Source organism: Eumetopias jubatus, unplaced genomic scaffold (genome assembly GCF_037043125.1).
Source record: "Eumetopias jubatus isolate StellerSeaLion01/CBP00866 unplaced genomic scaffold, mEumJub1_p1.0 scaffold_2, whole genome shotgun sequence".
Classification (NCBI taxonomy): domain Eukaryota; kingdom Metazoa; phylum Chordata; class Mammalia; order Carnivora; family Otariidae; genus Eumetopias; species Eumetopias jubatus.
The window spans coordinates 141,737,563-141,759,668 of NW_028274808.1; the positions used below are offsets into that span (position 1 = coordinate 141,737,563).

The following is a 22,106-nucleotide window of genomic DNA, read 5'->3' on the forward strand; positions in this document are numbered from 1 at the left end:
TCCCCATTTCTACTCTTTACTCACTAATTCAGTAGATGGTTAGCTGCCCATTACATGCTGCACTCCACGCTAGGTCTGTAGAATGTAACAGTGGGCAAGACAGACATGGGCTTACAGTTTTAACATGTTTATTGACTGACTGCCTGGAAAAAAAAACTTACTTTTATCTTTTCTATTTTTACCACCTAAAAAAAAAATAGAGATATCAGAGCCTTTCTTATATCCTAAGACTATGAAAATGAATTCTCTTTAAATCCTGTTAGGTGGAGGCTAATTCATTGCTGTATATTCAGCACCAGAGTAGTCATTCAGTAAACATTTGTTTAGTGAATGAATTAAGATAGTATTATAAATATTTTCTTACTGTCTCCACTGCTTGATCAATATATACAATGAACTTGAATCTTTCTAAAATGTATCTTTCTTTTAAATGAGTTTTGATTTTCTTCTCACGTAGGTATGTGACACTATATAGAACCTATTAATAATATCTATAGCTATTTACTGCATATTTTTATTTTTACATTTTCTGGATGCTTTAGACTTATTTAGTCTATCTAACTTAATCTTTGACTTAGGCATTATTATGTCCATATATGGGTTAGAAATGAAGACTCAGATTGCTTAAGCAACTTGCCAGAGTCATACAGCTTGTAAACAGTGAAGTCAGATTTGAACTCAGGTCTTGCTGGCCCCTGAGCTCAGGTGTGTGACCACGTCTGTGTACCTAGACCGAGCTCCCTGGGAAAGAGCCCAATCCTAGGCGTGGAGCACAGAGGGGCTACTCCCCTAAGATATGTAATGCTCTGCTCTAGTTTTCCTATGACCAGAAAAACCTGTTTCTTTCAGCCATGATGTGTTTGTGAAGAGAGAGATTGGGGAGGAAAAGCTGGACCTGTCCCCTTCCTGTGTTCAAATGGGAAGAAGAGGCTGGCTTGCTTGCTTGCTTGCTTGCTTGCTTTCTTTCTTTCTTTCTTTCTTTCTTTCTTTCTTTCTTTCTTTCTTTCTTTCTTTCTTTCTAAGATTTTATTTATTTGAGAGAGAGCATGCACGTATGGGAGCGGGGTGGAGGGTGGGGAGGGAGAGAGAATCTGAAGCAGACTCCCCGCTGATAGTGTAGCCTGAGGTGGAGTCGATCTCATGACCCTGAGATCATGACCTGAGCCCAAACCAAGAGTCAGATGCTTCACTGACTGAGCTGCCCAGGCGCCCCGGGAAGAAGAGGTTTTCAGATATTTTATAGAAGCTCTGAAAAGTGTGAATCATACTAGAAAATTAAAGAAGCATTTGAATGCTCTCTACTGTGGCAAATTGGCCATTTTTAAAACTCACACGTAAAAGAATGAGAAAGAATACCACAGTTGCTGTTTTACTACAACATTTCACTGTCATTGCGGCATCTTTGCTTTACTCAATATCTTATGGCAATGTTTCTTCATTTAGAAACTTCTGCAACCTTTTAAGTTAAATCAGTATAGTCCGTATACCTGGAACGGAATAAAAAATTAAAGACATGAACACTTCTGTACGTGGATTTGTGCTTGAATTACTCTGAGAGCCACATCTCTCAGAAGTTTTATAGAGAATTGACTTTTCTTATTTTATGTTATTATAACAGTGAGCAACATTATGCCCTAAGGGAGGTTTCCAATAAAGGCTTCAAAACATCTAGCTCCCTTTTACACATCTCTAGATGGATATTTCAGGAGCTGAAACATACTGACCTGAAGATCATAATGATCAAGACGAAACAAAGGCCATCATTCCACAAAACCATCCCCCCATCTCATCTTCTGTTTCTGTAAATGGCACCCTGATTTCCAGGGCACCTCTGCTTAAACTCTTAACATTATCTTTGGTTCTTCTTTCTCCTTTGTCTCGTTTCTCTAGTCACTAAATCTTATTAATTTTGACTCTAAAGCAGGTCTCAAATCCATTTTCTTCTTTGTACATCCTCTCGAACTGCCTGTATTAATTCCCTATGGTTACTGTAACAAAATTAGTGGCTTAAAACAACACAAATCACATTTCCAAGGAGGCGCAAAGTCCTCAGTCAGTTCCGTTGGGACAAGTCATGATGTTGGCAGGGCCACACTCCCTCCAGAAGCTCTTGGGGTGAATCCATTTCTTACCTTTTTCCAGCTTCTAGAGCGTCATTCCTTGCACTCTGGCTCATGGCTTCTCCCGTCATCTTCAGATAGCAGCATAGCATAGCATCTTCAAATCTCTCTGTCTGCTGAGATTGCCACATTGTCTTCTCACTTCCGAATGAAATCTCCTTCCTCCCCTTATAGATGCTTGGGCTAACCTCCTGGATAACCCAGAATAATCTCCCCATCTCAAGACCCTTGATTTCATCAGATATGCAAAGTCTCTGTAACACTCGTAGGTTCTGGGTATTCAGAAGCAGATACACACGGCAGCCATGCGTCAGCCTACCACACTGCTTAGGCCTCACTCCCTTTCCTACTAGGCTCTTGTGGTGGCCTTGACAGTGTTTATTGTGGATGTTTTGAAATCTCCAGTCTCTTGCACATTCCAGTCACTTCTGTACATCATTTTCAAATTGATCTGCCTAAAAGCACACCTCAGCCTATGTCCATTTCCCAGCCCCAAAACTTTCAAAGGCACCCCACTGCCTACTGCAGCAGGAACAAACTGCCCTGAGAATTAAGGCTATGCATAATATAGCCACGACCTTCCTTTCCACAGCTTTTCTCCTAATACAGCTATCCTTAAACTTTTTGGTCTCAGGCCTCCTTTGTAGTCACAAATATTGAAGATTCCTAAGAACTTTTGTTTGTGTAGGTCATTTCTATTGCTATTCTAAATATTGGAAAATAAGTTTTTATATTAAGCATTTTAAAAATTTAAAACATTGTGATACACATTTAGAAATAACTAAGTTTATTACATGTTAACATAATGGTTCTTTATTATAAAAAATAATTTTTCCAAACAAAAAATTGTTGGGAAGGCATTGTTTTACAATTTAACATGTGGCTTAATAAAAGACAGCTGGATTCTCATATCTGCATCTGCATGTAATCTGTTGTGACATCAGATATCGTGGAGCCTCTGGGAAACTCCACTGTATACTTGTGAGGGACTGAACATTAAAAAGCAGATAATATCTTAGTAGTATTATAATGAAAACAGTGTTGACATCACAAACGCCCTCCAAGGGAACCATTACCATCCTATTCTTACACCATTACCCAGACCACAGGGAACACTGTGGTTGATTTCAACTTGTTGATTTAAGTAAGTCTGATAGTTTTGTAAAGTGATGCTACTGTTGCCAAGAGAGGTTCCTTTTTTTGTCTTTTCTTTTTCTTTTTAAATAAGTTACTAGGATTGTGTCTCTTAGAATCCATGAGAGAAATATTTGGGTTTTATAGCTATTATTACAAAAAATGAATCTTCTAACCAATATTATTACATTTCTATTCTGCAAAATGTTCATGGGTACTGAAGGCATAAAGATAATGTAACTTTGGATCTCCCTCTTAGGGTATTTTAGGATTTCTGCAATTTAGGATCATAACTGCCATCTTTAGTTTATATTTTAAGTTATCACTTTTATGTGTGTTAGCTTGCTTCTTCCATAAATCTTAACACTGTGTTTGTGGAATGGAATGTTTGCATGACCATCCTTATGCTTCCAGAGAGCCCGTCACATTACACACAGGAGAACTGGAAGATCCATCTAGTTGCTTTACATTCCCATCCACAGGTGAGTATTCACTGAAAGTACAGAAATTGCACCTGTCTAAAATTCCAGTGGCTCCTCATTTTCATGAGAGTAGAAGGCAGGTATTACAGTAGCCTGTAAGTCCCCATTAACTCTTCAGGCTCACTTCCTCCCCCCCCCCCAATCATCTGCTTCATCCTCCCTTGAATTGTTCCTTGAACATTCCAGGCAGCTTCTATACTAAGGCTTTTACGCCACTGTTCCTTGCATGTTGCTAATCTCTCAGCTCCGTTAAAGCCATTGATTAGGTGTCACTTACTCAGTGAGACTACTCTTACCACCTTCTGTAAAAATTGTAACTCTGCCGTACTCCCAGTCACCCTGTTTCTTTTTTTAAATCACACTTAGTATTTTTTTAATATGTAAATTGCTAATTTATGTTGTTCATAAACATGACTGTGTCACCTCCTGCTAGACAAAAGCTGCACGAGGGCAAATGTCTTTAATTGTTTGGTTTCCTGATATATCCCAGGGACATAGCAAGTGCTCAGTAAATATTTATTGAATGGATGAAAAGAGAAGAAAGAATGGAGACAGATGGTTCTTTTCATAATTTCCAAAGACATATAATCCTGTCTGTAAAATAGGAAGATCAAGGAAGAAAATGGAAGATACCAGAATCTGTTGAAAAACAAAATGGCATAACAGACTAGAAATGGAAAAGAATAATAAAATCATTGCAGGGGAAAGCCCTGGAGAAAATATAAATAGGATAGGCATGACTGAAATCACATAAACTTGATGGACTTCCTAGAGAAAATTACACAAAAAGAAAGATGAAAAATAATTACAGAGAGTATATTAGATTTGAAAGGTATAATTGGTCTTCCTATAGAAGAGAATAAAATGAATGGGGGAAAGAATGAAACTAAAAATGATAGTTATTCAACAGAAGTTTAGCTATAAATCTGGACAATAATAACATAAATAGGGAAAAATGAGGTGTGAAGTAAAAGAGATAGGAGAAAGATAAGTTTCTGTGGTTTCTTGTTTTTAATGGAAGATTATCAATCTATATCTAAAATCAAAACAATAATTTTAAATAAAATAAAAGCAAATTCTTAATTTTTAAATAATCTTTAACCTGAGAGAAATCTTTACAAACTAATATTTTGAAGAAAAAGAGAATTTATTTGAAGTTAATGCTTTTTACTTCACTTACATGTTTCTACTGTGGTTTTAATAATTACAAGAGAATACAAACATATATCCTTGCCTTATTAGATTAAATGAGTGCTTTTACTTTTTTGCCTGCGTTGGGAGTACTTTAGAGCATGTTAATTCCATTCACTATCCTTTCAAATTACATACAATTGTTGTCACATATGTATTTTAATTATAAAGGTGAATACCACAGTGGATAATTTGCATTGTTTTTATAGTTAATATCCATTTAGATATGCCCACGTATTTATACTTTACTTTCTACCTGGTATCATGTTACTCTTATGCCTTGAATTTTTCCTTCAATGGAAGTCTGCTGGTGATATATTCTCTCAGTTCCTGTTTTTCTGCAGGAACTGTTTGGGAACATTTTCTCATGAAAGTTTGACTTTTTAAGAGGTGCAATATACTATTTTTAGTTAATTCTGTCCTTTACTTTTGTTCTTGCCAAATTTTAGCAAGTCCATCTGTGAAAAATTCAGCTTCTCGTTCATTCCATTCTTCTCCTAAGAAGTCTCCAGTTCACTCACTCCTAACTAGTTCGGTTGAAGATTCAGTGGGTTCCACATCACAATATAGATCCACCAAACCTGTTCATTCACCTGATCCTGTTAAAGGTAAGAATGATTTGGTATCACTGATGAGATTAATTGATTTCCTGCTCTGGTGAATTGAAAGTTCTTTTCCATAATCAGAATTAATAAGATTTTACATGGTGTTCTTATGTGCAAGCTCTAACTGATGCTGTGTAACTTGAGTCTTATTTAAATAAAATAGCTATTGTGCATGCACACGTGCACACACACACACACACACACACTCTCACACACTCTCTCCTTAATAAATATGCAGAAATATTATATGTGAATATTTTCTCTTTCTTTCTCTGACATGAGTAATTAACTTCCCCCCCCTATTTTACTATAAGGTTTTGGGTCTTTTGTTTTAAATGCTGTGACTTATCTTATTTACATTCTTTAAAACCATGGCTCTCTTCAGTCTCTGCCTTTGTAAGTACAAGTATCAATCATACAAACTTGTCAAAATGTTCTCATTTTTAAATTTTTAAGTTCATTTGTTATTTGCTCAGACAGATGAGAAAAATGGTTTGATTTAGATTTAAGTGGACATTAGATATATGTATGTATATGTTGAATTGAATGTGAAATGTTTTTCCATCTATGAAAGCAGTGCAGGCAACCCCAGTGCTCTCAGGCAGCGTCCCCTTTGACAAGGGATAAACTAGGCAAATTGTTGCATCACTAGTCAGTCAGCTTTTAGTCTTTAGGAATTCTCTGCCTCACACATTTCTAGATTCCCCCCAAAATATGAAAATCACAACCTAATCACAGATTTTAATACATTTTCTTTTTTACCATCTTTTTTCTGCATTTTGTCCTCCTTCGTCTCTTACGTTTCTAAGTTATCCTTTAGTATTTTTAAAAACTTTAGAGCAGCAAATTCTTTAACTATTAGAGCAGTGACTTGTGGGAGTAGAACAATACTTCTGGTCACCTCATTATTAATTTGTGATTACATAATAGCATGGCATTTTTTTCTATTGTCAGATACTCATCAAACACCATATATTATTTATGTGAAAACTATCTCTCTCAGGAACTGTTTTTCATCCTCTTGAACTAGAATAATTCTTAGATGATTGCCTTTAATACTAATATCTGCACAGAAAAGGGGTTTGTTTTTTTTTATAGGAAAATGAGCCACCAAAAAATATTTTCAAGATTATACAGCAAGTCAGGGACTAAGATCGAAATTAAAACTTCAAGATGACCAATCAATCTCTTTAGAGATTGGCAAAACTGAGCACACTTATTAGAGTTTAGCTGGCATGCTTCTAGCCCCCGTCACCTGCCACTGCGACGTTCATTCTAGGCTCACTGCGGCCATGTCAGCGTCCGCACCCTCTCCCCCACCATATAACACTGTCCTCACTCAGGACACAGCCACCAACACAGGCACTTGGTCTCATGCACATTCAAAACTGTTGCCAGTGTCAGTATTAAATCCTGCTCTTCCAAACCCTAAGTTAACGGAGCTACTCAGGTTTGGTATGAAGAGCTGTCATTTATAATGCAGAACATATCATTAAATTTAAAGTATTCCTCTCACTCATCCCATTTAATGCTACGTAGTTAAATAATAATAAATCAGATTGGTTTGAAACAATCAAATAAACTAGTATTGCAATATTTAGTGAAAACATTTTTTTATTTTTAAATAGTGTTTTAAAGTTTCCATTATTTTAAAGGAAAGGTTGCTTAACCTGTAATTGGAAGATTTCTAAAATACCGACAGACTTTTAATATCACATCTAAGCAATTTTCTAATAGCTTCACAGTCTCAGCCAATAGAAACAACAGGAAAAACATGCAGGAAGCTTCAGAACAGACTGGAAAGCTTGCAAACTCTGGTAGAAGATTTACAGATGAAGAACCAAGGTACTGTGTCCATTTCAGAGAGATCTTCCTTGCTCAAAAGAATACCCACCTTCCCTTCAGGTTAATCCTCCTATCTATAGAGCCGCTGAAGAGGATATGGAATAAGCAATTCAGAAACCTTAGTCAAAATATGAAGGTCTTAGCCATGACTAATCCCTGAATTAATTATTATTAAGTAAGTACAACCCTGGGCAGGTCACCTAAGCCCCACTCTACTCTGTCATCTAATAGGGACAAGAACACTGCTGACCAACCCTCAGTAGCACACGTTTCAAGCAGTTTTTCACATGAGACTTTCCCACACACTGTCTTTCTTGTCCCTGTGAGGTCTGTACCAAGCATTTGTATGACAGTAGTGAGGATAAGATTGCAGTTGATACCTAGAAGACAAAATAACCTTATTTCACCTTACACAGGATTTAAATTAGCATAGGCTAGAAGAGACTGTGCCACCCAGTGAATCACTAAATAAAAAAGAGAAACTACTTTTAAATGTACTAAAGCTATTGGATTGAGAAACTATAGTACTCTGCAGATGGGAGGCAACTTTTGGGGCATAAGTTCTAAGTGGGTGTTCCCATGGATGTGGGAGGGCTATCATGTTTTATGCTTTTCTGGTATAAATTCATGAATCCAGGAGCCTTTGTCAGAGAGAAATAATTTTGGAGTATACTTGTTATTCTTAGTCCATCTTCCCATCTCTAGGGAATATAAGTTGCTAGATGAAGGATAATAAATATTTTTCTAAGAACAATTCCTTCTCAAGTAAATTTAACCTTAGTAATAATAACAGAAATAACAGCTGCTATTAGTATTTATTGAGCACTTACCAGCTATGTGCCAGGCGCTGTACTCTGTGCTTGACTTACATTTTCTTTATGTGAGCCACACAACAACACAGGGAGGTGGGTACTAATATCAGGTCATTTGAAAAGGAGGAAACTGAAGATCACATCACAATCAGTAAGTTCAAAGTCACACAATGTGTAGTAGAGCTGGACTTGATCTCTGCAATTGCTGATTCCAAAGCCCACTTTTTTTTTTTTTTAATATGTTAAGGCTATACCAAATTGTTATTAGGGAAAACTCCAAATCCCTTCTGATAATCCCAGATCCCTATGGATATACATCAAGAAAAACATTCGATTTTAAGTTTATTGTGATTTTTTTAAAGGATGCATTATCTTATTGGCCCCGTTTTTATTCACATTTTGACTTCATTTCTGAGTATATATCTGAGTATACACTCAGTATAATAATATAATAACCTAAGTGGGAGACATGTTGTATCTGTTTAAAAAATAAAGAGACCTTTTTATTTGATGCATTGTCTGGATGGAATGTCTCTTGGAAATTATGAAACAGATATTCTGGAGAGAATTTTGGTAGCATTTATCAAAATTTAAATTGCACATATGTTTTGACCCAGCAATTCCACTTACAGCAATTAATTCAAGAGAAGATTGTACAAAGGGCGCCTGGGTGGCTCAGTCGTTAAGCCTCTGCCTTCAGCTCAGGTCATGATCCCAGGGTCCTGGGATCGAGCCCCATATTGGGCTCCCTGCTTGGCGGGAAGCCTGCTTCTCCCTTTCCCACTCCCCCTGCTTGTGTTCTCTCTCTTGCTGTGTCTCTCTCTGTCAAATAAATAAAATCTTTAAAAAAAAAAAGAAGATTGTACAAACACATAAAAGCCTGTTTACAAATGGCATTGTTTATGAAAATTAAGAAAGCAACTTTTTTATTTAAATCTAATTAGCCAACATATAGTACTTTATTAGTTTCTGGTGTAGTATGCAACAATCCATCAGTTGCATGTAACACCCAGTGCTCATTCTATCACGTGCCCCTCTTAATGCCCATCACCCAGTTACCCCATCCCCCCACCCGCCTCCCCAGCTTGTTTCCTAGAGTTAAGAGTCTCTCATGGTTTGTCTCCCTCTCTGATTTCTTCCCATTTAGCTTTCCCTCCCTTGCCCTATGATCCTCTGCACTGAGAAAGCAGCTTTTTCTACTGAAGTGTAGTTGACAATGTTACATTAGTTTCGGGTGTACAACATAGAGATTCAACTTCTCTGTACTTTATGCTGTGCTCACCACAAGTGTGGCCTCCCCCCTGTCACCCACCACACAACACGATTACTATACCACTGACAATACCATTCCCTGTGCTGTACCTGTCATCCCCATGACTGATTCATTCCAGAGAAGCACGAGAAATCCACTTTTTAAAATTTTATTTACTAACATGTTGGTACATCCATATAATGGAATACTGTGCAGTCGTAACAAAACATGAGCTGAACTGGAAAAATGTTGACTTTTTTTAGGTGAATAAAGCAAGCTACAGAACAGCTCATACCACATATTTCCATTTGTGTAAAGCAAAATGTGTGTGTGTGCGCGTGCGTGCGTGCGTGCACACGAATATATTCACCAAACTGTTTTCCGTGATGGCCTCTGAGGGGGCTTCCGCAGATTGGGGGAGCAGAGACAAATACTGACCTTCACCTTCGTCTCTCTTTGTGCCCTTCTGAGGGGTTCAAATTATTTACAGTTAGTATGTCTTACTTCTATAATAATTATGTTCATTTAAAACAACTGAAAGAGTAAAGATTTACCCTTAGCTATTTAATATCAGTCTTTTCAAAAATATGCTACTTTGAAATGTTTAAGAACTTCCTGAGTCAGAACGTATCTATTCTATAGTAGCAAGCTGACCTTTTAAGAAGCACTTATAGAATTTAAAGCCAGAGCAGATGTTGCTAATCTAACTTTATTTTATCAACATTTTCAGCAATGTCTTCAATGATCAGAAATCAAGAAAAGAGGATACAGAAAGTGAAAGACCAGGAAAAAATGTTACTAAAATGATACATTGCTTGCCTCTTCTTTACAGAGGGATGAGGCCCAGTTAATTGTGGTGGTGCTTATAGTTAGTGCCCTGTGTACTTTTTTCCTTTTTATGTGAAAATTTAATAAAAGATACCCTGTCCTATAAACTCTATTTTGAAATAAACTATTCTTGAATGCTCTCACAGTAAAACTTTAAACCGTTCTAGCTAGATGTGAAAGAAATGCATATCTTATAAGGTATTAATTGGTGCTAAGACTAGTGTGCTGGAATAATTATATGTTTTTTATTATCTTTACTGGTGCTTAAGCAATACTCTTTTCTGCTTTAAAAAACAAAAACAAAAACTTCACATGCAAGTAAAATTTGTGGTATAATGCCCAGAACAAAAGGACAAACTCCAACGTACTAACAGGGATTCCTTTTGTGACCCTGAACTCACTGTTCCATCTTTACCAATGAATGTCATCAGATAACAGAACATTGGGGCCCCTAATTAAAACTTTTGGAAAGGTTTCTCTATTACAGGTTAATAACTACAAAGAAAGAAAGGAAAAAAATGTGTTCTTCAGCCTGTGGGTAACTTCTAGATTGAATGGATAAAGTCTGCCTTGATTAGATTTTCTTAGATTAGGGGGTTTTTGTATGTGGAGTGTTTTCTAACACCAATAACCAATTCTCTGTGGACACCAGCTAGGTGTCCTAGGAGTCGATTAAATTCTAACATTAACTACCTGGTGTTATTATCAGAGTTTCCAGGTTTAAGGGTTCAGTCCCACAAGACTGCCCCCACTTCAGATGCAATTGCATATTCTGGGCTACCCATACTTCTAACTGACCAACTATGAATTGGAGTTCCCCCCAACCCCTCCTCAGTGTCACTAATTTGCTCGAACAGATCACAGAACTCAGGAAAGTGCTTTACTTACTATTACCCATTTATTTTCAAAGAAACAGCTCAGGAACAGCCACATGTAAGAGATGCACAGGGCAAAGTAGGACATTGTGGTACATGAAGCTTTCATGCCTCTCAGGGCACATCACCCTCCCAGGACCTAGATGTGTTTGCCAACCTGGAAGCTCATCCAATCTTCTTCTGTAGAGCTTAATCTGCTGCCCCCCACTCCCCTTCTGAGATCGGTGGATGGGGCTGAAAGTTCTAACCCTCTAATCTGTCTTTCTGGTCTTCGTGCCGGAGACAACAGGACAATGTGGCAGGACAGCTGTCCAGAAAAGTCCATACTCCTGTTGCACAGTACAGATGCCCCTGTTGCATGGCTGCCCTGCTCGAGGCTCTCTCCCAGCCCTGCCTCCCCCACGCCTCCTGACCGGTCCTCACTAAAGACCTGCAGATGGAGCCATGTGTGGCACTTTCTGGCCAGAATAGTAAGCGTTTGTGTCCTTCCTCACGTAATTTCCTCTTCCGTGAGCCGGGTATGGTAGACAGTGAGGTCCTGGGGGTGGCAGAGCCCCAGGACAGAAGCAGCCTGGGAGACAGTCTGCAAGGAGAGCCGCCCTTGTGCCAGAAACAGCCACTGCGGGTATTTAGTGAGCATGGAACAGGCTTCTGGTGCAGCCTTCTCAACTGTATGGTGTCTGTGAGAGCAGATGGCCTTAGGCCCAGCAGCGCTGATGATCAGCGAAGTCCTCCGGTTTCTCCTCCAAATGGCAGCATTACACTCTAAGCCTGTCGGTCTTACAACACTCTTTTAAAATACAAAGTTTGATATTCTATGTATCTCTTACATCAGTTGGTTTTACTGAAAGATTAATTTTTATTTCATCAGGTAATGATAAGATTGCTAGTGAAAGAACTCTAAAGATACTTTTATTGTAAACTGTTTTACCTTTAATTTTACCAGATAGAAATGTTGGGCATTCTGTGAAGTAACAGTAAATGCCCTCTGAAGACCTTACTGGTAGAATGTGAAATTCATTCTGAAGAATATAAAAAGTATATGTGAATTTAACATACAAGTGCTGCATGAGCCAAAAACTGTCCTGTTCTTTTCAGTACTTCCTAATACCATTTTCCATTGGGTTTATGCTCTTCTCAGCAAAGACCACCTGTAACTAGGCTTAAACGCTGTGTTTCGCCAAAAGATGTTATACTTATTACAAGTTGTTTTAACATAAAAATTCAAGTACAGGCACGCATAATGTCCTTCCAAACAAAGGCAAAGTTTGTTTTTTTAAATCTAAAATGTTTTCTCCAAAGAGAGGAGAAAAATGGACCCCTCTTGCCTCTGATGTTTGCTTTTTTTCTACATGTCTGTTATTAGTGGAGGAAAATATTTTATTTTACATCTAAGCTATTATAGTACTAAGGTTTAGACAAGTAATTCAGACACTGAATAAAGATAGTAAAACTCAGATTTTATTTGTTCAGTTATAATAAAGTTTAAATATTTTATTTCTTCTCAGAACAAAGATGTACTTCTGTATCACTGTCCTGTTATAATTTTGTTGCCCAAGATAGCTACTGGTCTGAAAGGAGAGGGCAGGAGAAATGACTGCTATGGACCAGTCCATCTGTCAGTCCAGACCCGTGAGAGAGGAGGGGCAAAGGGAGAGACGGTCCTACAAAGGCCCTAGACATAAATTACAGCTGTGTCCCCCCCTGCAGTCAGGCTGCACCTGGACCTCCCAGGCCTCTAGGAGCATCACGCAGGACACCTCACGCAGCCTACACCTTAATGGCATTCCTGTTCCCTCTACTTGTGGGCTCCTCCCAATGACCGACTCTGACTAGGCCTCTTGTTTCTACACCAGTTTGCCATCATTAAGACAAAGACTTACTTGCTACCTTCAAACCACAGCTAGCAGGTAAAATCAAGCAAAAAAAAAAAACAAAACAAAAAAAACACTGGGAAGTCTTCACATCCTTGCTATTCATATTTGTGACCAGATATTTCTGATCACAGTTGCATATGGCATTAATTATTTTTAAATATAAAGTGTGCATGTAGTAAAGAGAGAGTTTCTCCAGTTGTACCAATAGGAAAGCAGCTCTTTTCAAATGAGGCTTGCTTCACTCCCTGGGCTTAAAGATCAGCCAGAGGCTCAAGCTTGAACCCTGTGCAGCTGGGTGGTTTGTATGTGTCCTGGCCAGTCCACACCTGAGGTGTGGCCAAGTCATGCCCCAAGAGGACCAAGCCCTGAAGTAATGATGGATCAGCAAAAATCCACCCATCAATGCCACGGGGGAAAAAAAGGCCACGCTCACTGAAAGCATTACCTACATATATATATACTTCTGCACATTAGACAAAAACCACTGGCAAATTTGAAACAACGCCGATGGCTAAATTTGGAGTTCTACTTCCTTTATTTAAAATTATTCAGTGTGCTCTGCAAACTTAGCTTTTTCCAGATTCTGCAACAGCCTCTCTGGTACTTTGAAACACTGAATCAGTGAATCCCCCACCACTTCTGAACCATTTTATCCTCATGGCCAGTGTCGAGGAACCTATTGTTGCATTCTTCCCAGCGGGTAATCTCCCCATTGTCTACCACTACAAACTTCCATTCCACCACCGTATCTGCGGGCAGGGGCACAGAACGAAACCAGAACCCATCCTTGCTACGCTGCAGTATGATGTAGGCCTTCCACCTCCCAAGACTCTCGTGGTCTCCGGTTATTGCAACGAATTGCGTGCCAGTGCTTGTGATATAATGCACCTGGAACCCGACACTGACTCGCTGAGACCCTGAAGACACCGCTGCTACCTTTTTTCGGCTCACATCCACTTTCGGACCTCTTGGTTCCATAATAGTGCTTCTGCCACAGTCCATTCCCTGGTTTGGGCTTAACACTGGAGCCTCAAGACTGCCACCCAAACCAGCATCTCCCCAAGATGAGGGCCTGGACACCGTTTCCCAGTCCTCATTGTCGGCCTGGTCCTGATTGCTCAACTGTGCAAGGCTCACTTCTTTGGCTCTGTCAATGACCAGGTTGCTAGAATACAACTTTTCTGCAAAACAGGAAGCTACTTTAGCAAGTGCCTCTTGTCCTTTCTGGAATCCCCATCCTCCTATAGGAGATTCAAGGCTTTCATTTCTTGAAACTTCAGAGTAACCCCGAGAGTTACCAGTCTCCGATGTAGCTAGAGATTCTGTGTCTGGAAACTGTCCAGAAGGAACATGCTCTCTTGAACTGTCACAATCACTGTCTTTTCCAGAAGGACTCTGCAGTCTCCATGCTGCATCCTGCAAGTTACCATGGCCTTTGATCTCCGAAACCAAACATCCATTGCTTTCTTGAAGATGCTCTAAAAAACCAAAGGGAAAATGTCAATAGTGTTAGGCAGTTCTTGTGAGAAACAAGGCTGCGAAAATAGGTTTAGTTATTGAAGACTTTACCACTAATCTAGCTGCAGCTCACAAAATCCGTCTTGATTCAAAATAAGTACTTAATTACGGAGTTCAGACACTAACTGAACCAACAGTGTACTCTGAGAATATGCATGCATACCCAGCAATAAAAGGCACATCAGGGTGCCCCACAAGAGTGTAAATGAAGTGGCAAGTTGTGGAGGCAGCCTTGTAACCCTGTGCTGGTCCTCGATCTCCGCAGTCCAGGCCATGTTGGCATGAGGCCATGTTGTTCAGCTTCCATCATCAAAAAATGCTGTTCCACTGTGGGGCAAAGGTCCTCATGGCTACCCCACGGACCCTAAGAGTACACTTGTACTCCTAGGAACTGCATGCAGACCGGGGATCAGCTCTCACACATGTGGGCAGATACAAAGCACGGCAGCAAATCACTGGGTAAGAATTGGGAGTGATGGTGGGAAGAGAGGGCTGGTTTCTCCTTGCCAACCCCATATGCAGCAGGAACCTCTTCAACAAAAGGTAGGCTTTTTACATCGCCTCCCATTTTACACTTTAAAAAAAAAATGTTCTTACAGTGCACAATCCAAGCTCCCTAAAGGGTCAGTTTCCTTCTTGGCCACCTTACCAACAGTCCGAATAGCTCCCTACAAGATCGAAATCTCCAAAGTCATACAGTCAGCACAGATGGGGGTTTTCTCTTGGGGTTGGGGGTTGGCCTTGTTTAATATATTACCTCTTTTTAATGGTGGCGTTGTGAGACATAAATATTACCCTGAATTCCCAGTTTTCCAACCTAAAACATGAGGCTGGCTTTCAGAAGAAGATAAATGAGCTCTTCGCTCATCTCAAACCAATCCCAAGAAAAGCACAGAAGCAGATTTTCAAATGGTTACACGTGAACACATACTCCACTAAAAATAAAGTTCCCAGATGTCATTTTCACCGTTCGGCTGGAGTCCAGGCATGGGCAGCTGGCCAAGGGAGGGCACTGGAAGCTAAGGGTTTCTGCCAGTGCTCTTACTTTGGCTAGTACACAGTCGCTGACATGTACACACATAAACCTGGATGTCAATTCTACTCATCGGTGTCGGGTCCCCTAATACGTAGGTCCCTTCCCGGGGTATTAGACAACCCTGCGCTGTCGGGGCCCACAGCTCTGAAATGGGTGGCCAGCATGCAGCCTTAAGGCTTCAGCTGAGGCCGTCATGACCAGAGTCCAACCTGAACTTCCTGACAGAAGCGTCCAGATAGCGGGAGGTGCTCACAGCCTGGGTGTTCCCAAACCGGGCTCTTCCAAGGGGTGAGGGATGGGAGGACGTGAGGCTATGGGATTGGGACTGAGAAAGTGTCCCTGCTCGGTCGGAGACTGAAGAGGGTTGTAGGATCCCCCAGAACCTAAGCACTCCTTTTGTAAGGCCCGGAAGGGGCGCCGCCGCTGCAGCCGCCCGCACTGCGCCAAGCGCCGCCAAGCGCAGGAGCCCATCCCCCCCCCGCCCCGCCCCGACCCGGCCGGAGGGGCAAGACAGGTCCTCCTGGGCGGGCGCCGGGCGCAGAGACTCTGCCGGGCGCTGCCCTCGGACGATGGGCCAGGGAACCTCCGGGGCTTCCGTGGAGGGCGAGTAACCTGCCCGGCGCGTGCGCTCCGGGGAAAATGCGAGGCGTGGGGAGGGTCGTGCCCCGGGCAGGGGAGGCTAGTCCGCGGGGAGGGGCCGCGAGAAAAACTCCAGGTGGGTTTTTTTTCCTCTCTCGGTGAACTTCAAAGCTCCCTGGCAGATCTGCCCTCGAGACGTGGGAGGAAGAATACCTGGTTTGGTGACCAGCTCCCGCCTGGAAGGTCCAGGGCTCAGTCCCCCGGCGCCACCCTGATCGCCTCCCGGAGCCGCAGCGTCCCCAAGAGGGGCGTCCTTCTGCTCCGCGTCGCTCTCCTTCCCCGTGTCCCGCAGCAGCCACACGAAAATCGCTCCGGCCAGGCCCCCTCCGACCAGCAGGGCGGACCAGACGGCGCCCATGGCTGAGAGGCTGCAGCTGCGGGAGGCAACCGCGACCGGGACGGGGGCTCGGGTCACACAAACAGAGCCACACCTACCCCGCCCGCCCCAGCCTTCTACGGTCCCCGCGGCCGGCGCTCCTGCGCGGGGCCCAGCCCTCGGCGACTAATACTCAACTTTCCCAGCCCCGCCCCACTGCCCGCCCCGGGGCTGCAGTCCCAGGCTCCCGCCGGGCGGAGACTCGACCGCCTCCTTTTCCAGCATGTTCATTCCCGACCCCGCCCGTGGCTGGCGGGTGCGTGGGTGCTCCGTTCCCCGTGTGGCCCGCGCGCGGAGAGAGCCCAAGTGCGCCCCGCTGCCGCGCGCCCGCCGGGCCTTGCCCCGCCGCCCTTCCTTCTCGCTCCAGCTGCCCGTAAGGCCGGCTCCGGCTTCGGCCTGCGCGGGGCACCTTGGCGCCTCCTCCCTGTGGACTGTCAGCCGCGGCGCGGCCAGCGACGGACGGAGGCTTCCGGGAACTTAGACGCGGGAGAGGCCGACGTGCGTCGGGGAGGCGCGGGCTTGGGCTCTGGCTGGAGGGGTGGCGGGCCGGGTCGGGTGGGGCAGGCGGGGAGCGCAGCGGACTGCGGGCGGGGAAAGCCCTTTTGGCCGCGAGTTAGCTGCGCCGAGCTTCCCCCCCAGCCTCCGCCACTCCCTGGTAAAATGAAAGGATTGGCCTGAGACCCAGCCATCTATCCGTGCCAGTCACCTCAACCACATCCAGCCGTTGCTTCTTCCTCGACCTCTGGGGGGGGGGGGGGGTTGCAAAACGCGTGCCCTCTTGTCTGGACTGGATGTTGCCCAAAGACAAGCTCCTACAGATGGGTTTATTAATAAAAACAGCAACCCGTTCTGTTAAGCGCTGTGTGCCAGGTAATGTATGTGTTTCATTTGATCCTCACAAGTCACCCAACATGGGAGCTAAGTGAGAATTAGACACAGCTCCTGACCCGGTTCCCGGAGGGCTGGTGCGAGCCTCCCTCGGGTCACAACTCCTACAGTCCTAAGGGAGGGGGGAGGGGGACGGGGCCTCTCTTCCTGGGCGCTAACAGATAGCTCAACCCCAGCTCCCTGAGGCCTGACTCCCTGTCTTCTCCCCAGGCCCGCTGCTTGCCCTGCCTCCCTCATCTCGGAGGAAGTGGCGACCACATCCTTCCCCAGGGCTGGCACACCAACAACTTGGAGTCGTCCTCCGCTCTCCTTTCTTCCCCTCTCCCAGTAGGCAGAAAGTAGCAAACTCACACTCCTTCTTCAAACTACTGTATGAAGAATTCTACTACTCTTCTGTGACACCCTGGTCTGCCACCAGCATCTCTCACTTGGATTACTGCCTTCATCTCCCTCTGCTCTCCCTGCTTCCACCCTGGAGACCCTACAGGCTACTTTCCAAAGCAGCAGTCGGGATGATTGGTAAAACATCCCCTGAGCCTCTGCCCAGGACCGTCCAATTGCTCTGTAGCTCATGACAAAAAGACCTTGTTAGTTCGAAGCTTCCTCAGGAGCTTCTCAAGTGTGATCTGAAGCCGGCGCTAGTGTGGCTTGGAGACCCAGGCAAACCACTCCAGATTGGTAGGTGGCAATTTCAGTAAGCAGGGGAATTGGGGGCTTGTCTTGGGCCCCGAAAGTTGAGTGGATGAGTCTGCAGACATGCATCCAGATAGCTATCCTTTCTGGCTCACCCTCTCCAGGTGTTTGCACAAGGCTCATCTGCCCTGTGAGCCCTTCCCTGATAATCCCAATTTTAATTACAACCCCCTCCCCCCATAACCTTCTTTGCTTTATTTTTCTGTAGCATTTAGGGCATCATTTCTTTTTTTTTTTTTAAGATTTGATTTATTTATTTGAGAGGGAATGTGAGCCAGAGAGAGCACAAGCGGGGGGAGGGGCAGAAGGAGAAGCAGGCTCCCCGCTGAGCAGGGAGCCCAATGTCGGACTGGATCTGATCATGACCTGAGCTGAAGGCAGACGCTTAACCGACTGAGCCACCCAGGCGCCCTAGGGCATCACTTCTAATACACTGTAAAATCCATGATTTGTTCTGGTTGATTTCTTTCTTTATCCTCAGATAAACTACCTGAAAGGAGGGTTTATTGTCCTTTGTCTTCTGCTAAATTCCTGGCACCTAGAGCATTCCCAGAGTGGTCCCTCAAAAAGTACAGGTTAAGTGAATGGATTAAAAGCTCCATGTATTCCCAGGCTGGAGCTTAATGCCATCTTCTTCATATAGGTTCTATTTGCATTTTTTGGCACAATGTAGATGCTACTTCTTTTCTGTCAAGTAGGTTTCATGTCTTAAACTAATTAGAATCAATGATGAACTTTTTAAAGACCTCGAAAATTTAAAAACCACTAGCAACCACCCATTCATCTCAATCCAGGCAGCTTTAAGATAAAAAAAAAATCTTGTGGTAAGTTGAAAATAATAAAAAGTGGTATCAAAGGTATATTTTTAAGAAAGTGAATGTCTTACTAATTCATTCGTAAGTCATAAGACTATTATAGATCTATTTTTAATAGAATTTTGTAGAAAATTTTAGAATTATTCTATCTCCTTTTGTCAAAATAAAACTTGATGTCATAGGACATGGGACAAGGACGTAGGACGTCCTTGAATTTTACAAATTCTAAAGCCAATAGAGTGGTTTTATGAATTGTATGAAAATTCTTGAACATTTTATTTCCTCACTGATAACTTTATGAGCTGCTCATTGGTCAAAGTTTCTTTATCAATGTGCTCACAAATGAAATCCCAGAGGATCTGTAAAATCATAGAGAGCAAACCCCACTATCCATTTCTAATAACTAGAAGGTTCTTAGTAAAGATTTACTGTTGTCATCAATTGCTATTTATTAAACATATAACCAATAAATGATGCAGTTCTTTCCACCCATCATAACTCTTTTTACTTTGTATCAGCTTTCTCATGCAACATTTTAAAAGAACATTATTTGGCCTTCCTTTTGGCTTTTCTAAACTTAAATGTTGACTCATTGATCTCTGTGTTGCTCCTTTAAAAAGAAAAAAAAAAAAAGCAGTACTCCACTCACTACCGTATTTCTTGGAAGTCTGTGGCTACATAATCTAAAAACATGCTTCCTGCACTAATAGTACCATGTTTATCACTATACGGGTGCAAATAGTGTTGCCTTTATGTGGAAGTCTTTGAGCCTAGGGAGAAAGAAACAGAAAAGGAAAGCAGATTCAGTAGAAGCGGGAGGAAGATGATCCATTCTGCTGGAATGTGTTAAACTTGAGCCAAGAGCAGGCAGCTCGAACTGGGGGCATGTTGTTTAATGAGAGATTGGAAATTCCTCACAGAGAGGGGACAGTGAAATCTGTGGTAGAGATTAACGTTACAAAGGGAAATCAACGTGCTTCAGCCATTGGCATAATTTCAAGAAGACAGATTGGAAAGCTGCCTCCCTATGGCTACTTACATTGCTATTATGTCTTTATATTACATTTTAGGGGTCATAATGTAATGCCCATTTTCTAATTGGTTACTATTCTATTAAATAGAGTAGAAATAGATAGATATAGATATGGATGGATATTTGAAGGTTTTATATATGTCATATATATATATATATCTCATATATATGTAACTTAAAAATGTCCAATATGCATATTAGGGAGGCAGTGATGGACTTCTAAAGGCCACTTATATTTATATTTATTTTTACTTATATATAATGTTAATATTTATATCTATATGTATGTGTATACTTTTATGTAACATTTTTTTCTTTAACTTCATGCAAGAAAAGATTTCTCCCTCCTGTGTGTGTGAAGACAAAACAATTAAAAGCAGCTTTGTCTGCAAGGCCAGGGGATTAAAGAGGTTGGGAGGGAAGAGTTAGGGAAGAGAGAGAATAAGGAGACTTGTTTCCAAAGTCCGTGCAAGAAGGTGGTGGGGAGGGGAGAACAGGGGTGGTGCTCAGCAGAATTTAAGGAGATAGAGGACTAAAAAGAAATGGTTGGATTTGACCTATACGAGGTCTTCGGTGACTTCAGTATTTGTGAGGGTATGCACTCTGTTTTGGAAGGCTGAGGTATAAATGGGGGGAAGGCTATGAAGTCCAACCGTCATAGGTTAGCCTTCTCTCAAGAAATCTGGAGGCAAAGGGTAGGAGAGAAATAGAAGTGTCCCTTAAGACCAGAACAAGGTCCAAAGGAAGTTCTTTCAGACCAAGAAAGACCTACCTGGGCATGACTGTAAGGAGGAAAGAGCCAGTGAAGACTGAAAATTAATAAAAGGAAACTTCCTTTAAAATGGAGAAGCAGGAGCTCTCTCAGCCTACCACCTGTGGTCATTCGCGGACCCAACAGGAAGAGAAGGACCCAGCAGTGATTCTACTTGAGTGCCTACTGCACTAGCCCAGCAGGAGGAAGAAATGTTTCTCCTTCCGCAGCAATAGTCCAGCCAATGAGAGACTGTCACAACTCAGCCAAGGAAAAGCCATTATGCTTCCACTTCCCAGTTTCCTCCAATGGACCTTTTGTTATTAATAGACCTCCCAGCTGCCCCCCTTTCCTCTATGAAAGGGTGTTTCTCTTCTTTGTTCTTTAGACCAGCCTCTGGTTTTGCTGGCTTTGATTGTTTCACATTGCAGTTCTCGACTATTCCAGAATAAACCCATTTTGCTGGTAAAGTAACTGGCAGTGTTGGTTTTAAGGCTAAGACCACACCCGAAGATGTGAGGACAAGCTTCATGGGAATCGCATAAGGGAAGGGGAAGCTGGTTCCAGACCACCAGGGGAAGGGCTGGCCTGCGATGAATGAAGGAGAGGAAACAGGCATGCAAAGAGGAAAGAATGAACAGAAGAAACATTTTGAGGTACACAGGAGGCAGGGAGTGACGTTATCAGCTGAGTGAGAGAAAGGAGGTCCAGCTGAGGTTTGAAGGAAAGCAGAGGAAATCACCACTGGGAGAAGAGATCACCTGTTGGGAGACCTGTCCCTCCTGGATCGTGTTGAGTCTTCAGTCCTGGGCTCTGCTGTGCTCCCTTCCCCAACCTTCCAGGGCCCTCACCCCCACCCAGGCCCCACCTAACTGTCCAGCCGACCAGACAACCGCTTCCCAGTTCCTGTCTGCACCTCCCTCTCCTCTGGCTGTGATCCACTCTGCAGCCACTCCAGACTTAATCCTCCTACAGAGCAGCTCCCCACAGGGCATCTCCTGGGTCTACCAGATTAACTTCAACCCCACTGTAGCCTTCAAGGTCTCTATGACACAGTCCCAAGGACCACTCCAGGCCATTCTCTTACCATTGATCCGCACTCCAGCCAAACTGGGACTCTACTGCTGGAACCTTCACTCATTGGTCTAGAGATTTCCTAGAAGCCCCTTAACTTCCATGAAACCTCACCCCAGTCCACAATCCCGTTCCCCACCCCCAGCCCTCAAACTGATATGTCGGCAGACTTCAAAGAAAAGAATTACATATTGTAACTGTCTTAGAAACAAAATAGGTTTTCTGTGTTGGTATAATTATTTTCGTAGTTTATCTCATCCCC

The 22,106-nt window shown here is 42.6% G+C and overlaps 2 protein-coding genes across 2 annotated transcripts in view; one reads left to right on the forward strand and one right to left on the reverse strand.

Annotated features, from left to right (window-relative positions):
* The window catches only part of CCDC158 (coiled-coil domain containing 158), a 92,065-nt gene extending 81,817 nt beyond the window's left edge, over positions 1-10,248 (forward strand). The window contains exons 21-24 of the mRNA XM_028100695.1: positions 3,669-3,736; positions 5,377-5,535; positions 7,270-7,377; positions 10,172-10,248. Of these exons, the coding sequence (XP_027956496.1) occupies positions 3,669-3,736; positions 5,377-5,535; positions 7,270-7,377; positions 10,172-10,248 (412 nt within the window). The remainder of the gene's footprint in view (positions 1-3,668; positions 3,737-5,376; positions 5,536-7,269; positions 7,378-10,171) is intronic.
* A 2,335-nt stretch (positions 10,249-12,583) lies between these two features.
* On the reverse strand, positions 12,584-17,059 carry STBD1 (starch binding domain 1). Its single transcript, XM_028100744.2, has 2 exons — positions 16,368-17,059; positions 12,584-14,499 (listed from the first exon to the last, which is right to left on the reverse strand). The coding sequence occupies exons 1-2, from the start codon at positions 16,570-16,572 to the stop codon at positions 13,640-13,642; spliced, it is 1,065 nt and encodes a 354-aa protein (XP_027956545.1). The 5' UTR covers positions 16,573-17,059; the 3' UTR covers positions 12,584-13,639.
* Between the last annotated feature and the right edge of the window lie 5,047 nt (positions 17,060-22,106).

Excerpts from the sequence above, each read along its gene's own strand:
- STBD1 (XM_028100744.2), bottom strand. The coding sequence starts at position 16,572 with ATGGGCGCCGTCTGGTCCGCCCTGCTGGTCGGAGGGGGCCTGGCCGGA. Across the intron at positions 14,500-16,367 it reads GGAGCTGGTCACCAAACCAG|AGCATCTTCAAGAAAGCAAT; the intron begins GTATTCTTCCTC and ends TTGGTTTTTTAG.